Source organism: Maniola jurtina, chromosome 11, assembly GCF_905333055.1.
Source record: "Maniola jurtina chromosome 11, ilManJurt1.1, whole genome shotgun sequence".
In the NCBI taxonomy this organism is placed as follows: Eukaryota; Metazoa; Arthropoda; class Insecta; order Lepidoptera; family Nymphalidae; genus Maniola; species Maniola jurtina.
Window position 1 is genome coordinate 7,777,924 of NC_060039.1, and position 22,438 is coordinate 7,800,361.

Consider the following 22,438-nt stretch of genomic DNA (forward strand, 5'->3'; position numbering starts at 1 on the left):
GATCAACGAACGAAGGCGCACCACGTGTTCCTATTTTTTTATCATTTTTATACGGAACCCTAAAACCGCCTAACGTAACTTTGAATTTGTTTGTCAGTTTGTGGCGGAATTTTAGAACTAAGTTTGAAAATAATGAGTGGTGCTTATAACTTATATGTCCTAACAAATAAAGTAAACTCCGCAACGTTTGCTAGGCGCATGCTCTGTAACGATGTTACAATCAATATCGCTTTGGGATCGCTGCAGCGGCTTTGCAGTCGAGCACGTTCTTGTAAATTATATTAAGAAAAAAATATAACAGTGTATTTGTTTAGTTCAAGGAGTATTTAGTGTGTGTGAAGTGGCGGTGGCGGAGAGTGAGACTTCGGCGGTGGCGGGAGGCGTCGGCCTCGCCGTGAATAGCAAGGTAGATGATAGATCCTATACTTTTAGTACGTCACACTAATGACTTGAAAAGGAGCAGGAAGCATGATAAACTTATGCTCGTTGAATGTGTACGTACACTACAGGCTGTAGGCATCTACTGCGGTTGTTGATTGCTGCAATCTCTAATATCACTGCAATGCGGATTTCTGCGAGCGAATCGGTCCTACTTAAGTAATTAGGACATTTACATAAATAAGATTAGGTAGATACTCTATCTATGTACCTATATCTATCTAAACGTAAAATCATACAATTGCTTGCTGTGCCGGTAGGATTGCACTTACTTAACTTCCCTCGATAAAGCTTTCCAGGCTAAAAGACGTTTATTCATACGACGTTTATTATAGTCATAGACACCTCTCACTCACTCTCGAAGTTCAAGAGGTTCTCTTCTGCGGAAGCGCATAAGAATTAGTTCAAATAATGAGGAGCTTTTAGGTATACTGTTTATAAAAAAAACCTTATCAAAAAATCTGTATTGCCGTAAGTAGTTAGCCCCTTCCAAGAATACCTATATTTTATGTATTAGCTTGGATTTTAGAGTAGATAATTATTAGGATGGTCTTTAATTATTTCCTTGCCGGCTCTTCTCAATAGAATCTGCTTTCCGAACCGGTGATAGAGTCTTAATATAATATCATACACAAGTGACACATGTTGACCTACTAGGTATGAAATAAATATATTTCTTTTCATTTCAAATTCTTGATACCTACAGCATTATGGTTAAAACGTGGGCCTCTTGTTCGGAGGATCCTAGGATCGATCCCGGGCACGCACCTCTAACTTTTCGGAGTTATTGCAATTAAATATACTTAATTTGGTTGAACGGTGAAGGCAAATATCGTGAGGAAACCTGCATCCTTGAGAGTTATATAATGTTCTCAAAGTCTGCCAATCTGCACTTGCTAAAACATGCTCTTTCTGAAACGAGACTCGTGCTCAGTAGTGGGCTGGCGATGGATTGCAGATGTTGATCAAGAGACTGAAGTATCGATCGATCTAACAGTAAGGCGATCGACCTAACTTGATTTGATACGTCAGGTATACCCAAGTCCGGGGGCGGCGCGCGGCGTGTGGGCGCTGCCGCAGCCGCCCCCCTGCACCATGGCCGCGGAGGAGGCTCTGCCGCCCTGCTCGCCCATGTCGCCCGACGCGCCCACCGCCCAGCCGCGCATCACCACCAACATGACTCACCATTCTGACTTCCATCAACTGATCTTCGAAGCTGTTCGATCAGGGTAACTACCTATTACTTATTATCAGGCATTTTCAGGCATGCGAAGCAGGAGACCGCTGCACGCTGCTTTGTATGTACCTTTTATAGAATTGCATTGCTGCTCAGCTTTCAGGTCTATACAGTTTATTCAGCTCGTACCCAAATAGGTGAGCATTGGTAGCTGTTAGTAAATAAGTAGGTACTACAGTACGTTTAGGTGTGTTGCCGAATGCGAAGCAAGCGCATTGTCCTGGAGTGAAACATGGCGCAGCGGTTTTCAACTTTTCTTATTTATAATTGACTGTTTTAATCTATTTATGAATGTGTAGGTCCTAAATTCTGATTCCTACTTATATCTAGTTAAGCAAATTCCTGTTAAAAAATAAAAGCAAATATTTTCAAACATAACAAATAGATGAGGTCACTTTTACGACAGAAATGGGTCCATGAATAAGTAACTTTAAATGACTTAAGATAAGCGGTGGCCTTTGCTATTAATTTCTTTCAGGAATGTTCACTAATATAATAAATATTTATACCACAGGTATAAGGTACCTACCTAGTTACTATGTACCTAAGTAGATAAGCGGTGGCCTTTGCTATTGATTTCTTTCAGGAATGTTCACTAATAAATATTTATACCATAGGTATAAGGTACGGTCTACCTAGTTACTATACCTACCTAAGTACTATAAAGATACCTCTAATAGATAGTTAACCTGGGTACCTACATATTCGTCTAAACTTTATATATTCGTTTAACTATATTATCAGCTGCAATTTGCAGGCATAATAATTTATACGCATTTAGGTAACTACCTATTTTTGCCTGTAAGAACTATTATAATAGCAATACTCAAGGTAGGTAGCTATCTAAGTTTGCTGTTTAGCCTTAGGTAGCCCTTACCTATATTTTAATAAGTAGCTCTAAATCCACATAGACCTAAGTAAAGTTTGGACGAATCTGTAGGTACACAGTACCTGTCTACGCTATACCTTAGTATAGATAGATTTCAGTTAAGAATCCAATGTAACCATTATTTTGCATAATTTTACAGAGAAGTGTCAGAAATCGAGAGGCTGGTGGAAAAGCTTGGAGTGGAAGTGCTGAGCGCGCGCGACCAGCACGGCTACACTCCGGCGCACTGGGCAGCGCTGGACGGCAGCGTGGCTGTGATGCGCTATCTTGTGGAGAGGAACGCGCCTGTCGACCTCTCCTGCTTGGGCACACAGGTATGACAACAGGGCTGAACCAGGCTCACTTGGTCACGTGACCCGAGAAATAAACCTACGGCGGCGCGCCCCTTCGGCTATCCCTTATACCCGTTTGAGTTTGTTGTGGGCTCTTCTCAGACCTGGGCGCGTTTGGAACCCTCGTAGCTTTAGTTTTAAGTTTACGTAATTAATTATCACCACTATATCATCTTACAAATCTAATAATTTTGACCATCAAAAATAAGTAGACCCACTTTGAATTCCTTTGAATTCTAAATTGAGCTTGAGTTTGAGCTCGCGTATCCCTTATGACTTTGGTGTGAACGGTAATAAGTTATTATTTATTAGCTACTAACAGTATCCAGGAAATTACACATAACAACATTTAAATGTGTAGGTATACCTACTAGCCACTAGTTAAATAAATTAACTTGTCTTAGGGACCTCGGCCAATTCACTGGGCTTGCAGAAAAGGACATGCCTCTGTTGTACAAGTGCTGCTGCAATCGGGTGTGGCTGTGAATGCGGCAGATTTCAAAGGTACTACATGCAAACTTGAAACTACTAAGAAGTTAGACATACCGTCAAATAAAAAGAAAGAGTTCTGACCTTCAATTTACAATATACATACCTACTTATATATTTCCCTTCGCGGGCTGTAGACTGTGTAGGAGAGGACCTGGTTCAATAATAGATAACTACTCGTATGCCCATGCGTAGATATTAACTTCACGATCTTTCAGAGGTTTTTTACGTGGCGCTAACAAAAAAGACCTGAACTAGGTACAATTATTAATTAGTCTATTTTTAAGGAAGATTTTCTGGACGTCCGCATCTTGTCTGCCTGGATTTAACTTTAAAAAATCCGTGGAAATTGATTTTCCGAAATAAATATCTGAAACAGCCTATACGTAGATATCCGACTCCTTAATGCAAGCGAGCTCTGTACAAAATTTCGTTAAGATCAATTAAAAACGAATTGGCCGGAAAAGGTAACAGACAGATATACCTACAGTTTCATATTCATACTTAGTATTAGTAGGTAGGTATGAGTTTTCCATTGTTGTTAATTGTATTCAAAAAATATATGACCACTTTGATGTGATTTGTTTGTCCTTAGGCTTGACTCCACTCATGACGGCGTGTATGTATGGGAAAACCGCAACCGCTGCATATCTTCTCGGCATGGGCGCAGCTACACGATTGTCCGATATCAACGGCGATACCGCTCTGCACTGGGCAGCGTACAAGGGGCATGCAGACTTGGTCCGCTTACTCATTTACTCTGGCGTCCCATTACACTGCACGGATAATTTTGGTTCAACACCTCTGCATCTTGCCTGCCTCTCGGGCAATTTGACATGCGTTCGATTGCTCTGTGAAAAGGTAGTTACCTAGTTAGATTAGAGGAAATTTTAATATATTCTGATAAGTACTTACTTACTTACTTACTTATTGTAATTATCGATTCCTATTATGACTACAACTTATGCCACGAAAGCTGAACCTGCGCATTGATATTGATCAAAATCGACTAAGAACCTACTCAACTTTTGTCTCCGCAGTGCAATTAAGCAAATGAAGACAAAGCAAACGCTTTGTACTTACAAGCGCTTGATGCGTTGCCCTAAACTTGCATGCACCTAGTTTGTAGTTTATCAATTATCACACACATTTCAACATTTGTGGCGAGTGAAGTATAGGTAGGTAGGTACCTGCCTACCGAATTTGGAGTGTCCTGAGTAGGTTCCTATACTGATACGATAGAAAGCAATCGGTCATACGTTAAGAAGATGTGCACACTAATTCTAATGCTCGAGACGTGTTCCAATTTGGTCGATCGTCGCGCCAGATTGCACAGTAGGTAGGTAACGTGTTATAAAAGTTTTATATTTTTTAGGTTAAAGCAGAGTTGGAGCCTCGCGATAAGAATGGGAAGACTCCTCTAATGCTAGCACAAAGCCATCGTCACGCAGAAGTGGTGAAACTGCTGCAAAAGGAGATGAAGCGCAAATCTCATTGGATGCCGCCGCTGTCTGAATTCTGGGCGCTTCTTTTCGGCGGAGCTGGCGATTCCAAAGGACCTCTTCTATTCTTTCTGGTGTCTGTTCTTTTGTGGGGTTATCCTATGTATATTATTAGGGTAGGTTGATTTCCTTCGTATTTCTGGAAAAATATGTTAGTTATAATTATTTAAAAGCGAAAAAATAAAACTACTTTCAATACCTAGATATGCACATTGCCTACTCTCTTTTTGCAGAAACTCAAGCTTCGTACCTACCTTTAGCTTTCTTACCACAAACGTTAAAATTATTTCTCTGTTATTTGGCTATTGAAAAATCGGCCCTAAAGAAAGTTTGTTTTCTATTTGCTTCCAGTGTATTCCGTTGACATGGAACACATTACGTCTCTCGCACTACTGTTTCCTGTACTGGAACGCCATAATGTGGATCAGCTGGGTGATCGCCAACCGACGAGACCCGGGCTACATTCCTCAGAACTCGGAAACCTACTACCGAGCTATAAGGCAGATACCCTACTACGATAAGTGGAAGAAGAGGAATGTTATACTCTCTCGTCTATGTCATACTTGTAGGTGCTTGAGGCCACTCAGGTAATTATAATAAAACTAGGTGCTTATACTTTTTATTTCAATTTATTAGATACATATTACAGGTATCCATATATACAGGCAGGTCTACCATACCTACCTGTATATATGTATACCTGTAATAAGTTATTAAAACTAAATTGGGTTATTTATGGATTACCTACTTCTAATCTGGTTTAGGTAGATGTCTACTTATACTTATTATTATTATTTCAAAGTTTTGAGTGAGTCCTAAAACTATGAGTGAGTGACATAGACTACAATGAGACAGATAACGTAATAGGCAGTGTATTTAATCAATCAAGAATTTACTTCTTTTAGATTCCCCACAACACTTTTTGTGGCTTTTTTTGATAAATTGAGAACTTTTGTTGAAGAATTTGTATCCCGCAGAGCCAAACACTGCCGCATCTGCAAACGCTGCGTGGCCTACTTCGACCACCACTGCCCCTTCATCTACAACTGCATCGGCGTGCGCAACCGCATGTGGTTCTTCCTGTTCGTGATGAGCGTGGCCATCAACTGCACGCTCTCCATCTACTTCGCCTGCTACTGTCTGTTGCTGGAGGGGTTCGGCTTTCTCTATGTGCTGGGGTTGTTGGAAGCCATTATATTTTGCGGCCTTGGATGGATTTTGACTTGCACTTCAGTAAGTTATGTTACAATCTACCTATACAGGTACCTACTATATATTTATACCTACTGGTCCTTCATTTAGGTAGGTAGTTACTACGTAAACCGCATGTGGTTTTTGGTATTATATCGCTGGGTTCTTCTTGTTTGTAAGTAACTAACGTTGCCATCAACTGCACTCTCTCTATTTGAACTTTCTATTCTATATTTTGATGGTGTTTTCTCTATGATCTACCTATAATAAATGCCTCCTACTAATAAATATGATTGTTATATTATTATTATAATAATTTGCTCATCGCTCAGAGTAGGTAAGATGCTCCCAAGTCCCAGTTCTAACTACTTAACTCTCTTTTGTTGTTGCAGATCCTGCACGCTTGCATGAATTTGACCACAAACGAAATGTTCAACTACAAACGATACCCATACTTGCGTGACAAGCGAGGCCGATACCAGAACCCCTTCTCGAGAGGCCCCATCATGAATCTGATCGAGTTCTTCGTGTGCCTCCCCGACAAATGTGATGACCAGGATATATTTTATGAGGAAAACATATGATGCGAGTCTGTATGACAAAGAGAAAGCGTGACCAAAAGACATGACATCGTCGTTTGGTCGGCTCCGTTGCAATCCAAAAGTGGTAAAGTTGAACTTGAACTGTCCTACAACGCCGACACCAACGATTAGTTCACGAATAATCTTGGAGTGTCTATTAGTTCAGATCGGACTACTTGTTTCGCAATCACTCAGATTGCGAAACAAGTAGTCCGATCTGAAGTTGCAATATGACAGTCTGCACAGGTCATAGGCTAAGGAATAAATACACAAGCTCACGTCTGAGATCTGTTTTAGTATAATTCTCAGTTATACGCCTCGTATTAGATTTTACCTACCTACTTGTTTGCGCGCACTGTAACATATGTCTACATAAACTTAATTTTTCATCAAACAAACATGGTTTTAGCGGTTTATCACGTGTGATGGTAATGCAAAAGAGAACCGAGTTTTTTTACCTAAAGGCGTAAACGCATTATTGTGTTGTGGTGTGTTGCAAATTGTAATGCAATTTAGCGTAGATCGAATATTATAATGAGCCACAACAGATTAGTGTCACATCAACCCATCGCCGGCCACTACTGAGCACAGGTCTCTCACAATAAGGGGTTGAACGTAATCTACCACGCTGGCCAAGTGCGGATTCGTATACCATAAACCCTTGAGAACATTATGGAGAACTCTCAGGCATGCAGGTTTCCTAACGATGTTTTCCTTCATTGTTAAAGCAAGAGATATTTAATTGCTTGAATCGCACATAACTCCGAAAAGTTGAAGGTGCGTTGCCGGGATCGAACCCCCGACGTGCCAATTAGGACGCGGATGTCTTAAGCACTAAGCTAGATTAGTGTACACATCCTCAATGTAGGACTCCAATCGCCTTTTTCATGCCTTTTGTACAGCTATTGTGATTAGTAAGTGTTTGTTGTCTATGGCATAGATAGATTACAGAGTCAAAACTTTGTTAAATTTTTTAGAACATAGAATAACACTGATTTGCGCTGTCACAAAAAGGCCACACGTCCCTAATTGTTGTAACTTGTAAGGTTAGAATAAATAAAACAACAATTATTTTGCACTGTTATAATTTTAGAACAGCAATGTAGGCATATGCCTAATTAACACTTAATATTATATCTATAAAAGCTTACTTCACACGGCGTGCGATATTCAAGTCACACAAGGTCGCACGAAACGGTGCTGTTTTAAAATATATTCGTGATTAGGTACTTATGTAATTTATATATAAGGTGTAGCGTCCATTAGTTCACCGAATCAGATCGCTTAACTTTGGGCCTACATAATACATATTTAGGTAGTTACTATGTAATTGCGCCCCGAAACAAATTTATTATGTTTACTTCCATAAATTTCAATGACACCCGACTGGGCTCTAGTGGACGCTAGGCTTAAAACACCGTTTGAGGCAAGCTGAACCTGAGTTAAAAACAATCAGATGGTGGTTAAAACATCTATTTACTTACGATAAATTTATTTTTGTATTGTTTATTTGTGCTTTTGTGTAAATGAAAAATAAAATATAATAAATACAAAATTCCACTGATGATATACCTTTTTCTTTCCTACTTTCAGTGATATAAATGTCCCACTAAATACAACGCTTCATAGTAACAATATGTTCCAACGAACATCGATGTCCGCACTTTAAGTATAGGTACTTAGTTAATGTCCTCACTCCTGTCAATCTTAAATCGTAATCCGCTTTAGACGCAATCCGTTTTTACGAATATAGATAATTTAGAACAGACTGTAGGTACTAAAGCTACCGATACCTACTCTAATACGATAACGTGAATAATATGTAATCCAGAGTTATCACACCAGTTTAATTAGGATTAACAGAAGTGCGGGCTGGCCGATGTTTGTTGATGTTGTTACTATGAAGCGCCGCATCTAGCGGAACACTTATATCGTTGCCTACTTTACTTACACATCTACCATATCACATTTCTCTTTACACATCAGTCCAAAATCATAGGCATTGTAGACACCTACCCAGGAAGCTATATTTTGTCCATGACAATTATTATTATTATAGCTTCCACTAAATAAAGATTGCATTAAAACCTAAAAAACGGAAAAGCTACTTGAAATTTAGAATATGTTATGTGCATGAAGACGGTTTGAGCGCTTTTAATACCTATAAAAGAATATTAGCCATGTTAATCATGACTATTACTCCTTAGGTACGACAGTAGTGCAACAGGTGGGGTTTGAACCGCCGGCTTTTCGGAATTCAGTCCGCTTCTCAACCTTTGAGTTATCGAGGTTCTGAAGCAAATATCTACTTATCACTATCTTCTACCACTACTACTGGCTACTACCACTTTAACTACCGAGCGAGAGTATTTTTGTAGTCTACTTCCTACAAAGTACACTAATAATGTGGTAGTAGTTGAAGTGGGACAGCGATAAGTACAGTACCCAACAGGTAATATTGAACATCGATCTTTAGAAAGAGCGGTTTCGTAGTGTTGTCTCTGTCGTGGAGACCGGCAAAACGTCACATAACTATGAGTGACAGAGACAACGCTCTACGAAGCCGAAATTCCTTTCTAAAGGCCGATGTACAATATTTCCTGCAGTTAATAACTGTAGGTATTTGCTTCAAGTAGGTATTAGGAGCGCTCGATCCACCTTTATCTATACATTCGATATTGCCGAAATTCAGTCACTTGTCGATGTAGGGATGTCGTCGTTAGCTGGACATCAAAAACGACCAATCATAATATTTTTTTTGGACTTTGACACTGTTTAAACAAATAACATTGCATGAGTAATATAAAGAATCATAAAGTTTTGTTGGTTTTCACACCGGTACGATGACTGGATTTTTTTTGAATTTTCAATTAGCATATCTCACTTGTTTGGTCGTACAATGCCTCTTGCCTACGCTTAGTCTCACAGACCACATACCTAATATACGTATCCCTAGAGTGTTAAAACTAAAACATTAAATATTCAAAAGTTAACAAAAATAAGTTATTGGGTTGTGTCAACTGTTAACAAAATAATAGTAGTAACTCGCTACAAATGCAAAAGACTAGTGACAATACCCATGGTTATTTTTGTATGTGGTATATAATACTGATGTGTTACATATCGTTATCACTGTATACTCAGATGTATAACTTTCATACACAAAGAAGCTATGCTATGCATGTTAGGCACCAAACACAAAACGCGATCAACGCACGCGATTCAAACGCTTTCCAAAAGTTCAGTAACTCTTGTTCCAAAGATTTTTTAAATCCTTTCATAATGGCGAGCTGATTATCTCATCAACAAAATTTAGAATGCTTAAATTCTATTAGTCTAGCGGAAACCAATTTACTTTTGAACCAAAGTCACATTCGGATAAAGGATGAAAAGAAAAAAACAAATAAAGAGAGGAAAATGAGCAAGGTCCCGGTCCTAATGAGTGACACATTATGGCTTACTTCAAAACAACGTTGAGGAAAGTCAAACTCAATAGGTACCTAGCCACTACAAAAATTTTCGCATCATGAATCAGAATGGCATTTGTGTTTGAAATAACTAATAATAATCATGTCCTCTCGACCGAATTTCGGCAACGGCCAACCTTTTTAGAGATTAATCCAGTTGATTAATCGCGGGAGATATTATAGTGCATGTGTGTGGAAAAACAGATGCTCTTTATTCCCTCACTCTCATAGGATGGGACGGAAATCCGACACGATCGGAGGGAGTTCAAACGCAGAACCGACGGCTTTACATGCTCTTTGAGGCACAGGGACACACTGTCAGATTACTCCGGGATAGTACTGAAAATTTCTGAATAGAAAATTCCAATACCTGACTATTTTTGGCCCGACCCAAGTGTCGAACCGTCATCCGTAGTCGACCATGCTAACCACTAGACCAACGAGGCAGTTGGTTGAAATATCATGTTGTTGACGGGATGTTACGGGTTTGCCATCGCCCATCTGTAGCACTAGAAGAATCGCGTGGTAAGACCTGGTTGCAACATTTGTCTGATCTGATCTGGTCTAACAAGATGTGGAAGAAAAGTACCAGGCATCAGGGTTCTGCAAAAAGTGCGGTACATCGTAACCGATATTGCTACGACGATGGTGAAAAGTTATGTGCCATTATTACATTTTCGGCGACTCGAAAACCGGTTGATATCATATTATGCAAACTTACTCAGCAAATATGGAAATCACCATTACGCATCGCTAACTTTGAAAGCATTATTTTCTATAAAAACTAATTACAGCATATTATATTTGATGTATTCGAATGTTGGAACGCTGTCTGTGTTGAGTGCCTTAGTCACACGAAAAATTAAACTCAAGTAATAAGTAAACAGTGCACGCTAAAGATATGTAAATTTACATTTATCTCTGGGTTAGTAGCAAACCTAAGTTCTAATTCCGTAGAATCTAATAGGAAGTGTAAAATATTTTAAACGATACTTTTTTTTCAAAATATTTCATCTTTTTATTCGAAGCTTACTTGCAAGGCTATGCAGAAACCTTGTCACCAAATCTATTCGCGAAGTAATAGATAGTGTTTCATTATAATTCTATGCCCATGCCAGTATCGTTAGCATTCTATTCAATTATATTGCACATTTCCTCATTTCGATGAGGAAAATTAAATTAAGCAATCAACTAAACTGTTCAAATCAAACATAACAAGTATTAGGTTTCCTCGATAGCCTCGCATTCACATTATATTCGATCTCAGTCTTTCTGACGAGATATCAGATTCAAAAAGATGTGGAAAAAGATATCTAAGATACCATCAAGTGTTTTCTTTATCACAATAATGTTACACGCACCATTCATTAATTACGTCTCGCCGAAGTTTTTGACCTTCTGTCACCTTCGATTTACTCCACCCATTTAAACTATTACAGACTGTTTAAATAAATGAAATATTTACCTACATTGTTACTTAATGTTTTTCTTATTTGCATTCTACATCTAGTTGACTATTCTGATTAAAAATAAAATTTAAAATATGTAGGTACTTTGATTCTAAATTTATTGAGTCGACGTTCCTATCATTCCTATGCTCTATTTTTTGTTCAATGGCTTTCAGTCGATTCTCAGTTACGCGAAAATGACGTAGAATGGAAATACACAAAAAGGATTGATAAAAGATGACGACACTCATCTTGGCATTACAATAGAAGTATTTAAACTAATCTACAGTCACATGATTATGACCTCTTCATCCAATAACAAACGTGACGTAATGAACGCATGGGCCTTTATAACTAAACTACGTGTATTGTACGAATGTTGTGTTATTTGTGTTAAGTTTCAACATTTAATCATCCTTCTCATCCTTGGGATTGATTCTAATGGCAGCTTTGATCTCATCAGCGGAGTGATCCTTATCGCCCCAGCCCCAGAGATGGTGAGTTCCATCGCCGGTACGCTTGACTCTATTATGAATTATTTCATCCGATACCGTTTTAAGATCGTAAGCCCAGCCGATCTTAGCGAAGAAGTTGATGAAGTTAGTGGTAAAGTTGAGCCTGTTGTTGCCCAACTCGGCGGTTTTGTAGTCCCAGGGGAAGGTGTGGTGGTAGTTGTGGAAGCCTTCCCCGAGAGCGAACACCGATACGGAGATGTTCTCGGCGGGCTGGATGTGCTTGTCGTAGGGCTTGTCGCCCCACTTGTGCGCCGCGGAGTTCACCAGCCAGGTGACGTTGAGGATGAAGGCGTAGCGGAACATGGCCGCTACGAAGTAGGCGTTGACCCAGCTCTCGCCCCACCAGTACACGGGTATGATCGTGGGCAGAACGAAGCACGCGATCGGCATGAGGAGGAGATAGTACCTGAAAATATTATATTACTACATGATACCCATCGAATCCATCCGCAAAGATTTAAAAATTCCGCTCCGCTTTAATTTTTCTGGGATAAATGTCTGTCCGACTGCCTGGGATGTAAGCTATGAGGTACCAAACGTTAAATCGCTTTAAGCGTATGGGATGTGAATAGGCAACTAATTGACTATAATTATTATTTTTTAATTAGCATGAAAACCAGTAGACTCGATTGCTGTTATTGTTATATAAATCGTCGTGCTACTGTAATGTTTCAGCTGGTGCAGAAACCATGCAGTTTTCGTTCACAGTTTAATACACACACACACACACGACAAAATGCTAGATTATACGTGACTATATGAGTCTTTATTGCTTGAAATAAACTTCTATCGTGGTCTGAATCCATGCGAACACTACAGGAAAACTAATCCGCCGCAGCCGAAATCTTCAGGCCAGAGATAATTTACAAATTATAAAGTCTCAAATTGCCCCTGCCGCGAATCGAACCTGGAACCCGTCCCACTTATAAGACCACAGCGCCAGGTCGCGTTGTTAAAATTACGTGCAATCCGCTACAAATAGAACTACGTATAAGATACAATATGTATTTGCGTTATTTTTGCTTGTGTAATTGTATCACATCACATAGCGTGACGAATAAAAAAGACAATAGGTATTGTCATGCTAGAATCTATGACAAGTACAATGTGAACATATTGGATATACAATATGGATTCTAGTCAAGTGGCAGATTGTATATGTTAGTATCTGCACATTTACTGATTGTAAAAACTAGATACCAGTATGTTTTAAAATTTTTACGAATTACTAAAGAAAAAACAATGAGGAGATCCGCAGAAGCACCAAGGGCACTGACATAGCCCAAACTATTAGCAAGCTGAAGTGGCACTCAGCAGGCCATGCCTTCGTAGAGGCGAAGGTCGTTGGAGCCGGAAAGTCCTTGAGTGGAGACCCCGTATAAGCAAGCATAGTATGGGAAGCCCTCCAGCACGATGGACTGAAGATATAAAGTTAAGACTGACGGGAAGTGGCTGGATGAGGAAGGTTCAGGACCATGGTGTGGTAGCGCTCTTTAGGGAAGGCCTATGTCCAACAGTGGACGTCCACAGACTGACGATGATGATGACGAAAGAAACAAGTCTTGCACGAAATCTCTGGTGTTTTAAATTATGTAACTATTACTCTCCCATCCATTCAATAAGTTGCACTGAACTGGCACTTAGTAGAAGGTGCATGTTATTTTTATATTACAAACACCGGAATTCGAGGCATGTAATGAACGAAAATAGTCGGGATACTTGAGCACGCATATTCGCCCACTCATCCTAAAAGGATTGGTGTGTGCGCGCCACAAAATGTGAGAAGACGCGGGGTAACCAATGCAGGCAGAGTATGTATATGACAGCCAATTAATCTCGAACACTGTGCCCGTCAGGCAACGCTAAGCAGGCTAAAAAATTTATGAGTTCAAGGTCATGCTTTTAGTCTTGGCGAGTGTTGTAGTACCTATTTATCATTTCGTTTACTAACACTGGAATTCATAGTCAAGATAGGGGCTCTTTTAAATTACACATGTTATCTGAATCGTCCTCTAAAGAAGTCCCTACCTTGACTATGAATTCTGGTGCAAGTGACGCGCTATGTACATAGTCCAAACACATATTATAATAGTTGACATCATAATATAGAAACAGCTCTGGCCTTCAATGAAGTGGACGTATCTATGCTTTTGTACTGTGCCTTGCTAGAGCGCGGAAAGCGAAAGGCCGACTAACCAATAGCGCGGCAACACAGACATCCACGTTGTGTCAACGCACCTCTCTTTATTTGACCAAAATTATCGATTATCCACAACGCAGGCTCAAACGGCACTTTACTGAACGACAAGCACGACTGGTGACCAGGCAGGTCGAGTCGTAGTTCCTCCAGTAATATGACAACTCTCCGATATAACTTAAACTTCTACAAAGCAGTAGTCTTGGGTCCGCGTACAAGTTTGGAGTTTTAGCCACGAGCTTAGCTACAGTCAGGATGTGCTTGGATGGCTATGGTCTAGCGACATGAAAATGTCTGCAATAAATATACTCGTAACTTACTTCTTTTGGAAGCGCAGTATAGGGTCGGCGTACAAGTCGCTCAAGTCCAGGCCTTTGCCCTTTCTCTTGAGTTCGGGATGCTTGCGCACGAGCAGCCAGCCGATGTGCGAGAAGAAGAAGCCGCGCGTCGCGTTGTGCGGGTCGGCGTCCGTCTCCGAGTACTTGTGGTGCATGCGGTGGTCGCGCGCCCAGTCAATGGCTGAATCCTATGTAAAAATAAAATAAATAAATATTCCACTATTAGGGAGTTGGGACCATAAAGTCACATATTATATTCACGGTAAACGATTGTTTATAAACAAAGTTGAATTGTGTTGCTGTCAACATGTTGCTGGAAACAGTGTGTTGAATGAATTAATAAGAGATTCCAAAAAGACCAATGTTCATGGTTTTGAGTTTTTACTTCTGTCAACTGCAGTCTCCACTGAATGCCAATTTTTTTTACATACACTAACATCATAAACGCAACAATTCATTTTGGGTCATCACATTGTGGAAACAACCAAACTATCATATGAAACCGCATGCAATGTCAATTTTACTACGCGACTCACATCTTACAAAATTACTCGCTCGTTTAACAGACAATCTGAATCCTCGAAAGAAAAACTATTTAAGACAAGAATAAATCTTTATCCAAGCTATTTTTTATGGATTGATATGTCGGTGCTTATTTTGATTTTCAGCGCATATTTAACTTCTTAGAATAAAGGTACCGAAATAAACATTTAGAGCATCCTTTGTTAGTTGACCAAACATCCTTTGGCCTTGCTTGTGGTACATAACAGCAAATATTGATAATGTAATCAGTACATCTTTACTTTCAAGAATTAGTCAGTCAATAAACCTATTCAGAAGGATTACATACATCGACAAAAATATCGTTGTCGTTGCGTTGTCGCAACCCCAAATTAGTTAACATGGTACCGGATGGCCACCATTTGGTCGTCCGATGCGTGCGAGCGCCGCGAATGGTTGCAATTGTGACAATGTCAACATTATTGACCACACATTAACTACAGCCCTGAAGACAACAGCTAATAATTGTGGTATTCCTACATACATACATTTTTCAGAGAGTATGAAGCCCATCAGAAATAGACAAGATCAAAATAAAATAATTCCCGAAAAGGGCGAACAGTTCACAAAACCTATTTACGATTTTATCTCAATGCAAGCCTCATACTTCACGATGGAATTCTCCGAAAAATATTATGCCCGGCGACACTTGCCGCCGTGCGGTTGTGGTTGAGGCACGTCTGTGAGAACCCTAACTGATTGTGTTAGAGGCAAAAAATTGTCATTAACATGCTAAATACCTGGAAAGCCAAAGTGTTGAAGATGACAAGGATGACGCGTAGAGGCCACTTCGCTTTGTACGACTTATGGGCCCAGAGCCGATGAGCTCCTGCTGTTATGCCCAATCCCGACATCACATACAAAACATAGGCTGCAACAAAATTATATATTTACCTACTTATATCTTAGTTTTATAATTTTTATGAGTATTTTACCTAGGTACATATACTTCAAGTAAGTCACACTAATAAACAAGGCGAGTGCAACAATCGTGTGTGTATGTGTGTGTGTGCGTGTATCGTGAGTGTGTGTGCGTGGATCGTGAGTGTGTGTGCGTGTATCGTGAGTGTGTGTGTTCGTGCGCGCGTGCGTGCGTGTGTATAGGCGTTACTCTTTAACGCGTTTCGTAACTAATAATATTATGTTCCATCATCTTGTTTCAAAATAAAATCCTTGTAGCTTTAGTTTCAAGTTAACGTAATTTTATTATCACCACTACATCATTGTATTGCAAATTCAGCAATTGACAATCAGAAAGAGTACAATAGTACACAATTTGAACTAATGATTTGACTTTGAAATAAAAAAAACTTTTTCACAATCATATATTCATGTGCCTGGTTCAGCTTTTAAATCTTGGTGCATATAAAACTATAAAAAATTAAATGCTTACAAACATGATGTACATTGGCTCTTTGCCATATAAATACATAGATACCTGTTTATATCTGATAGTTATTTATGTAACTTTTTTGGCTATTGCAAAACATGTTTACATACTGATATAAAGCACCAATATATTTTAGATATAGAAAGCTGTGCATTAACTGATAAAATAAAAGATAGTGATATCTATACTGATGTCATAAAATTCACACTCTTTCAAAAGAAAGAGCGCATAAATGTTAGGTATTTCTTATATTGCAGGTATTCATTGCTCTTTTCCATTCCAACTAATGGTAAAACTTGTGCTAGGAGTGGTGAATTATGACAATGGTGCAACCAACCCATGACCATTCGGCCTCCTTAGCATACAATTGTAATTATCATATTGCTTAATCAAAATGATTGTGATGGCTGAACTTATGGCATTTTTGCTGCAACAGTGCATTTCAGCCATTGTGAGTCGGCCAATCACAGGTGACTGCAGTCATCACCCTGTAAAGCCTGTAGTTGAGTTGAGGCAATCTGCATCAAGCAACACCTTGATAATGCCTTTAACTTTGTCAATGTAGATTTCAGTAATTAAAAATCCCATTACAGGATTTGATCTTTGATTTTCTGTGATAAAAGGTATCCCATGTCCAAGATATAAGCAATTTTTGTACTAAACAGATGATGCCCATGCTTTCATTCAAGTAGATTTAGATTTTTCAAGAATCGTTTGGAAACTCTTTGATTTTCAGGATAAAAAACAGACTAAGTCTGTCCTCAGGATGCAAGCTATATTTGTATATTTCTTCAAAATTAGTCAAATGGATGGGCAGTGAAATGGTAACAGATGCACACTTTAACATTTACATTTATAAGATATAGAGATTATTCATAATAAATAACATACTCACCAAATATATCAGTTTGCCATTTTGCTGAAAAAAGGAACAGGTATCCTCCATACAGTGCTGCAATGTGTAAGTAAGCAAATGCAATTATGTTTCTCCAAACTAATTTTCTTGGACTGCTGTCTGCTTGTTGGACTGGAGTGATTGGAAGAGCCATGTCAGGAGTTGCTGCGTCAGTCTCAAATAACACACCATTTGCATCTACTGTATTCGGTGCCATTTTGGGTGTCCTTTAATCTGTAAGAAACATTTTGTTTAAGTACTTCGATAAATCTTTATTGCCTGAATACTTTAACAACTTCACTTCAAAGTGGGGCTTTATCTCTGCCGCACCAAACTGCTAATGTAAGCAGTGATTGTCTGGCTAGCTTATGCCCATGGTTTTGCTTGTATGGTAAGTAGAATTTCAGACTATCCTCTCTTAGTGGGTGACTTATGTTACCAACATACAAAACTCAAGTATCTATGCCCAGGGGTTTGCCTACATGTTACCTATCCTATACCTGTACTGAAACCAAAACTTTATTGGACTAATGACAATAGAATATATTTTAATGCTATCAAATTAAGTATCTTTTGATAATATAAACCATTGAAAAACACAATATTGTAAAAAACTACTAGGTACCTATCTAATATAGATTGATTTGATTGTTCTTTTAAAAATCCAATAAGTACCTACTCATAAATTAGTCATAAACTGAGCAAATCTAAGCATTATGGTGTTAACTATTTTATTATTGAAATTGGATTTAGATTAATTAGCAATCTAAGTACCTTCCTATGTTTATAAATTATAATACAAGTAAATGTTGAGTTTTCAGTTTTCAAGTAGGTAACTAAGTAGAAGTAGGTACATATTTCTCTATTCAAGAACGTATTATTATTATTTAACTCAATTCACATCAAATCGAAAAAAATGTAAAATATGAAACATCACTGCTATTCTAATTTTCACAAGGAAACAGGAAAATTCTCACTCGGGTCGAAAAATTAACAAATCGTTTTAATCCGCTGCAGCTACTTTGGTCTTCGAGATGTGAAATGTGAGTAAAGCGACCGGTTGCACTCTTTAATGTAAATAATAATGCAAGGTATCTACTATTATAAAGAAACACTAATTAATCTTAACTTAAACAAAAATGTTTTAATAATTTACCTAACCTACCTAATGGAGAAATGTGAATTGTGAAAGATTTGAGAAAATGCGAAAAAATGACAATATTGACCAATTGCACGGCACGGCAGGAACAATGACATGTGACAACCACACAACCAGTGTTTCCAGTTTCCACTTACGATTTTAGTTTAAAACCCTAGTTTCTAAAGGAATTCGCCCTAATTTTTGGAATACCTTAATTTAGGGCGCACAGCAATTATGATTTCACGATATTATTAATATTATTAATTCACGTTTTTCGTTTTATGATATTTTAGGATCACTTCACAATCCTAAGAGATCCACAATGCAGGATGATTTTTTTTTCATTCTGTCCTTTTCTAGCCCTTATGAACCTATCTCCTTTGATAAATTCAAAAAAATATGGATATAAAAAACTCCTGGTAATATAAAAACGCATTAGATTGTATCTAATATTAGCTATAAATAAAATAGGGCGAAAGCCTAGCGAAAGCTATAAAGCTGCAATAGCAAGCATATAAAAGTAGTTTACACGGTGACAATGGACCAAGAACAAGAACTAAAATCATAAAAGAGCCAAAGTCACAAAGAATAGAGAATAGAAAAGTAGAGAATAGAAACAGTACATAGATTTCAGATATTAACCGAGATATTAACCTATATTAGGTAGGTACCTACATAATCATATTCAATGTAGGTAGGTACTTTGCAGCTGCGGTTTACATTCTAACGAACATTCAAATTAAAAAATAAAAACTAACTATATCCGAATCCGATAAATCAATAAAATTGCTTCTTTAGCTAGAGGTCTAAAAAAGATCTAAAATAAAATACTCACAAATCACTAAAGTAGTTACTTTAAAATAAAATAAAATCACGTTAACACTTGCATCTAATAAGTCCTACTACGTTAGTAATGATCGTTTATTCACAACTAAACTTTTATATACTTAATATTTTTTTCGACAACGATGCACGCGTAAAGATAATATTATAATTAGTAAATAGATAAACTTCGAACTTCAAAAAATGATGTCTCGCGTATTTACCTAACTACTGTATTTTGTACTTTGACATTGAACTGATGCGTGCGTCGCGTGTAGCGTCTCAACTCAGGGCTACTGAGTCAGAATCTAGAATTGAAGAATGGAGGCAAGCGACGAATGCCCCGCGCGTCCATTGGATAGCAAGGTGGCGCGATACTAGGCACCACGTCACGATCACGTCACGCTACCATCACAAGTTGATGGGATTTCGTCAGATTTGGTTCGCGAGTCGCAACTGAAAGATGACTAGGTACATAACTAGATATAGCATTATGTTCAACATTGCATTTACACTTTATGCATATTCAAGAAAGAAATTCTTACAAGTTTTAGCTGTATGCCTATCTATACCTACCTACACTTTAGAACATGGGATTTCCAAACTTTTTAGCCTGTTGGTCACTGACTGTACAAAAGGCCTAGGTATGTAGTTCTAGTTTACTATACCAAGATAGTAGGAGGTTCCTATACTGTAAATATAGTTTTGAATTTCGCACTTTTAGTTCCGGGACTAGGAGAGTAGCTTTTTAGGGTTCCGTACCCAAAGGGTGCCAACAAACCTCCGCTGTCCATCCATCCGTCATGTCTGTCTGTGGGCTGAGGGCTATACCTCGTGAATCGTAAAAGGTAAGAGTTGATCACATGTGTAAGTATTTCTATTGCCACTATAACAACAACTAACTAATAACAATTCAAAATGGCCTCCATGAAAATTAAAAAGTGTTATTTCTTGTACGACGATGGTACGAAACCTTTCGTGTGTGAGTCACACTCACACTTCACTGCTCTTTTTAGGTTTCTGTCCCAAGGATAAGACCCAAAGGGGCCCTACCTATTAACCTCCGCTGGCCGTCTGACTGTTTGTACTTTGACTGGCTGTACCTATCTCATGAACTGTAATAGGTAGATCTAGATGCTTGTACGGTTAGTGTTTATTAAATCATTACCTAACTACCCAATTCGTAAGTTTTCCCCATGACTAGACACAAATAGCTTAATAGGTTTATAATAGGTTTCAATGACGCATCCTAATACCAAGATTAGCAACTAAGTACCTACATAAAAATCTAATTTTTATAAGACGTTGCGTGAGAAAAACGTGATTGTCTGCTGATACCCAGTACTGTCTGTAGGTGTGCTAGAGGTCAAGGAGCCATAGATAGGGTTGACTGTAATTTTAGTTCGTAGCAGCATTACTACCTTACCTAGCTGATGTAAATCGTCCGGGTTGATTTATGTTTTTAAAAATCCCGTGGGAACCTTCCTGATTTTCCAGAACAAAAAGTCTACGTCATTCTCCAAGTAGATATTTAATAATAATTATACCCATACATGCAAAAAATCACGTTGATCGCGTGGCTCGGCTAAGACGTGATTGAAGGATAAACCAACAAACAAACACAATATTTCGTATTTATAATATGGCTAGTGATTTTGCAGCTAATAATAATACCTAAGTACTTAATAAGATTACAGAGGTTATAAAAAACTTTATGCTGGTATAGAATTTGATGGACTATTTATAACTTAGATAGCAATAAACTATATAAGAGTATCCAAATGATTTTGCATCATAAACATAAAATATTACTACGCAACCTAATGCGATGCATGGAATTATTCCGTTCAAGTTGAAAGCCCTATATAAAGTAGTTTTAATGACATAACCGTATCACCCGATCGAGTGCAAGCCGGTCGGTGATCACCACGTGTTTCAATTATTTAATTACCTACTGTAGTGATTCAGTTGTTCCGGCAGACGTATTATGGCGCAGACAGACGCAACGCGCGACGGAAACGTTTTTAACGAATGTGGCTCCTAGAATTTGTGTCTATCACCATGTACATCATTGACCTCTTGGTCAGTGATGTACATTCAATTGCTACCTATTCGTAGACAAATAATATCTGTGACAGAGCATGAGCATGGATCTAATTCTAAGAACTATTAAATCCTCAATGATATAGAACAAGCGAACAAGATAGTTGAACTTCCAGATTTGGATGTAGTGATCCACGTCTGAGTGAGAGTGAGGTAATAATTATAGACTACAGGCCCATGTTTAAAAATGGGTGGGTCATATGAACCACCAGGTGACGTATACAGGACGATATAAGAGCATAAAATAATAAGTTTCAGCACTATGCCGTCACTTGTAAGCTGTCCAACAGAGTGCTGGTGAGAATTGAAAAGTGCAGGTAGAGTGAGTACATTTTGGTCATATATTTTTGTACGGCATTTTTACCATCGATAGATCCATGAAAAATAATAAGAAAGCGCGCAGTGCCGTAAAAAAATGGTGCGCCACAAAGTCAGTAAATGTTTTGATTTTCTGACAATTTCCGGGGTAAATTTGGTCATTTAATTCTGTACGGCACTAGTTTCATACTGTTTCAATACAGCCTCTAATCCATTATTCCGCAACGCCGTACAAAAATCATGCGACAAGGGGAAAAAATTGAGGGTAGCAACCCCCTCTCTTTCCGTGGTCCGGGGGGTGATTTGAAACAACATAAAATTAATTTATTTTGAAAGTGTTTTATGCATAGATAATATTTTTTTACATGCCGTACATTTTCGTTGGTCCAAAGGTTTGTAGGGGATGTGGATATTATATACACACCCGTTCACTTCAGTTAGACGGCATAGTGATTTTATCATATTATCAATTGTTCTCTTCAAAAATATGTTAATGCCGTACAGTATCAGATGGCCATAAAGTACTACCCTTAAAATGGTAGCGTCATTTTCATCAGCCTAAAAGATATGGTCTGCATTAAAAT

General features: G+C 38.4%; 2 protein-coding genes across 5 annotated transcripts; one reads left to right on the plus strand and one right to left on the minus strand.

The window, feature by feature from the left end:
* The first annotated feature begins 224 nt into the window (after positions 1-224).
* LOC123869345 (probable protein S-acyltransferase 23) lies at positions 225-6,920 on the plus strand. 2 transcript variants are annotated; one of them, XM_045912219.1, is made up of 9 exons: positions 225-406; positions 1,471-1,667; positions 2,704-2,878; positions 3,301-3,400; positions 3,981-4,246; positions 4,761-5,003; positions 5,239-5,474; positions 5,865-6,120; positions 6,471-6,920. In XM_045912219.1, exons 2-9 carry the CDS (start codon positions 1,534-1,536, stop codon positions 6,660-6,662), a joined length of 1,602 nt encoding a protein of 533 aa, XP_045768175.1. In that variant the 5' UTR covers positions 225-406; positions 1,471-1,533; the 3' UTR covers positions 6,663-6,920. The 2 variants fall into 2 exon arrangements, with proteins under 2 accessions (XP_045768175.1, XP_045768176.1); XM_045912220.1 differs by lacking the exon at positions 4,761-5,003.
* Positions 6,921-7,727: 807 nt separating this feature from the next.
* On the minus strand, positions 7,728-19,792 carry LOC123869350 (acyl-CoA Delta-9 desaturase-like). Of its 3 annotated transcripts, none has more exons than XM_045912231.1 (5): positions 19,658-19,792; positions 17,471-17,704; positions 15,926-16,056; positions 14,607-14,812; positions 7,728-12,495 (listed from the first exon to the last, which is right to left on the minus strand). In XM_045912231.1, exons 2-5 carry the CDS (start codon positions 17,685-17,687, stop codon positions 11,982-11,984), a joined length of 1,068 nt encoding a protein of 355 aa, XP_045768187.1. In that variant the 5' UTR covers positions 17,688-17,704; positions 19,658-19,792; the 3' UTR covers positions 7,728-11,981. The 3 variants fall into 3 exon arrangements, with proteins under 3 accessions (XP_045768187.1, XP_045768186.1, XP_045768188.1); XM_045912230.1 differs by having other exon boundaries at positions 19,447-19,765; XM_045912232.1 differs by lacking the exon at positions 19,658-19,792 and adding an exon at positions 18,636-18,772.
* Between the last annotated feature and the right edge of the window lie 2,646 nt (positions 19,793-22,438).

Excerpts from the sequence above, each read along its gene's own strand:
- LOC123869345 (XM_045912219.1), top strand. The coding sequence starts at position 1,534 with ATGGCCGCGGAGGAGGCTCTGCCGCCCTGCTCGCCCATGTCGCCCGAC. Across the intron at positions 2,879-3,300 it reads TCTCCTGCTTGGGCACACAG|GGACCTCGGCCAATTCACTG; the intron begins GTATGACAACAG and ends AACTTGTCTTAG. Across the intron at positions 3,401-3,980 it reads GAATGCGGCAGATTTCAAAG|GCTTGACTCCACTCATGACG; the intron begins GTACTACATGCA and ends GTTTGTCCTTAG.
- LOC123869350 (XM_045912231.1), bottom strand. The coding sequence starts at position 17,687 with ATGGCACCGAATACAGTAGATGCAAATGGTGTGTTATTTGAGACTGAC. Across the intron at positions 14,813-15,925 it reads TCAACACTTTGGCTTTCCAG|GATTCAGCCATTGACTGGGC; the intron begins GTATTTAGCATG and ends ATTTTTACATAG. Across the intron at positions 12,496-14,606 it reads ATACTGCGCTTCCAAAAGAA|GTACTATCTCCTCCTCATGC; the intron begins GTAAGTTACGAG and ends TAATATTTTCAG.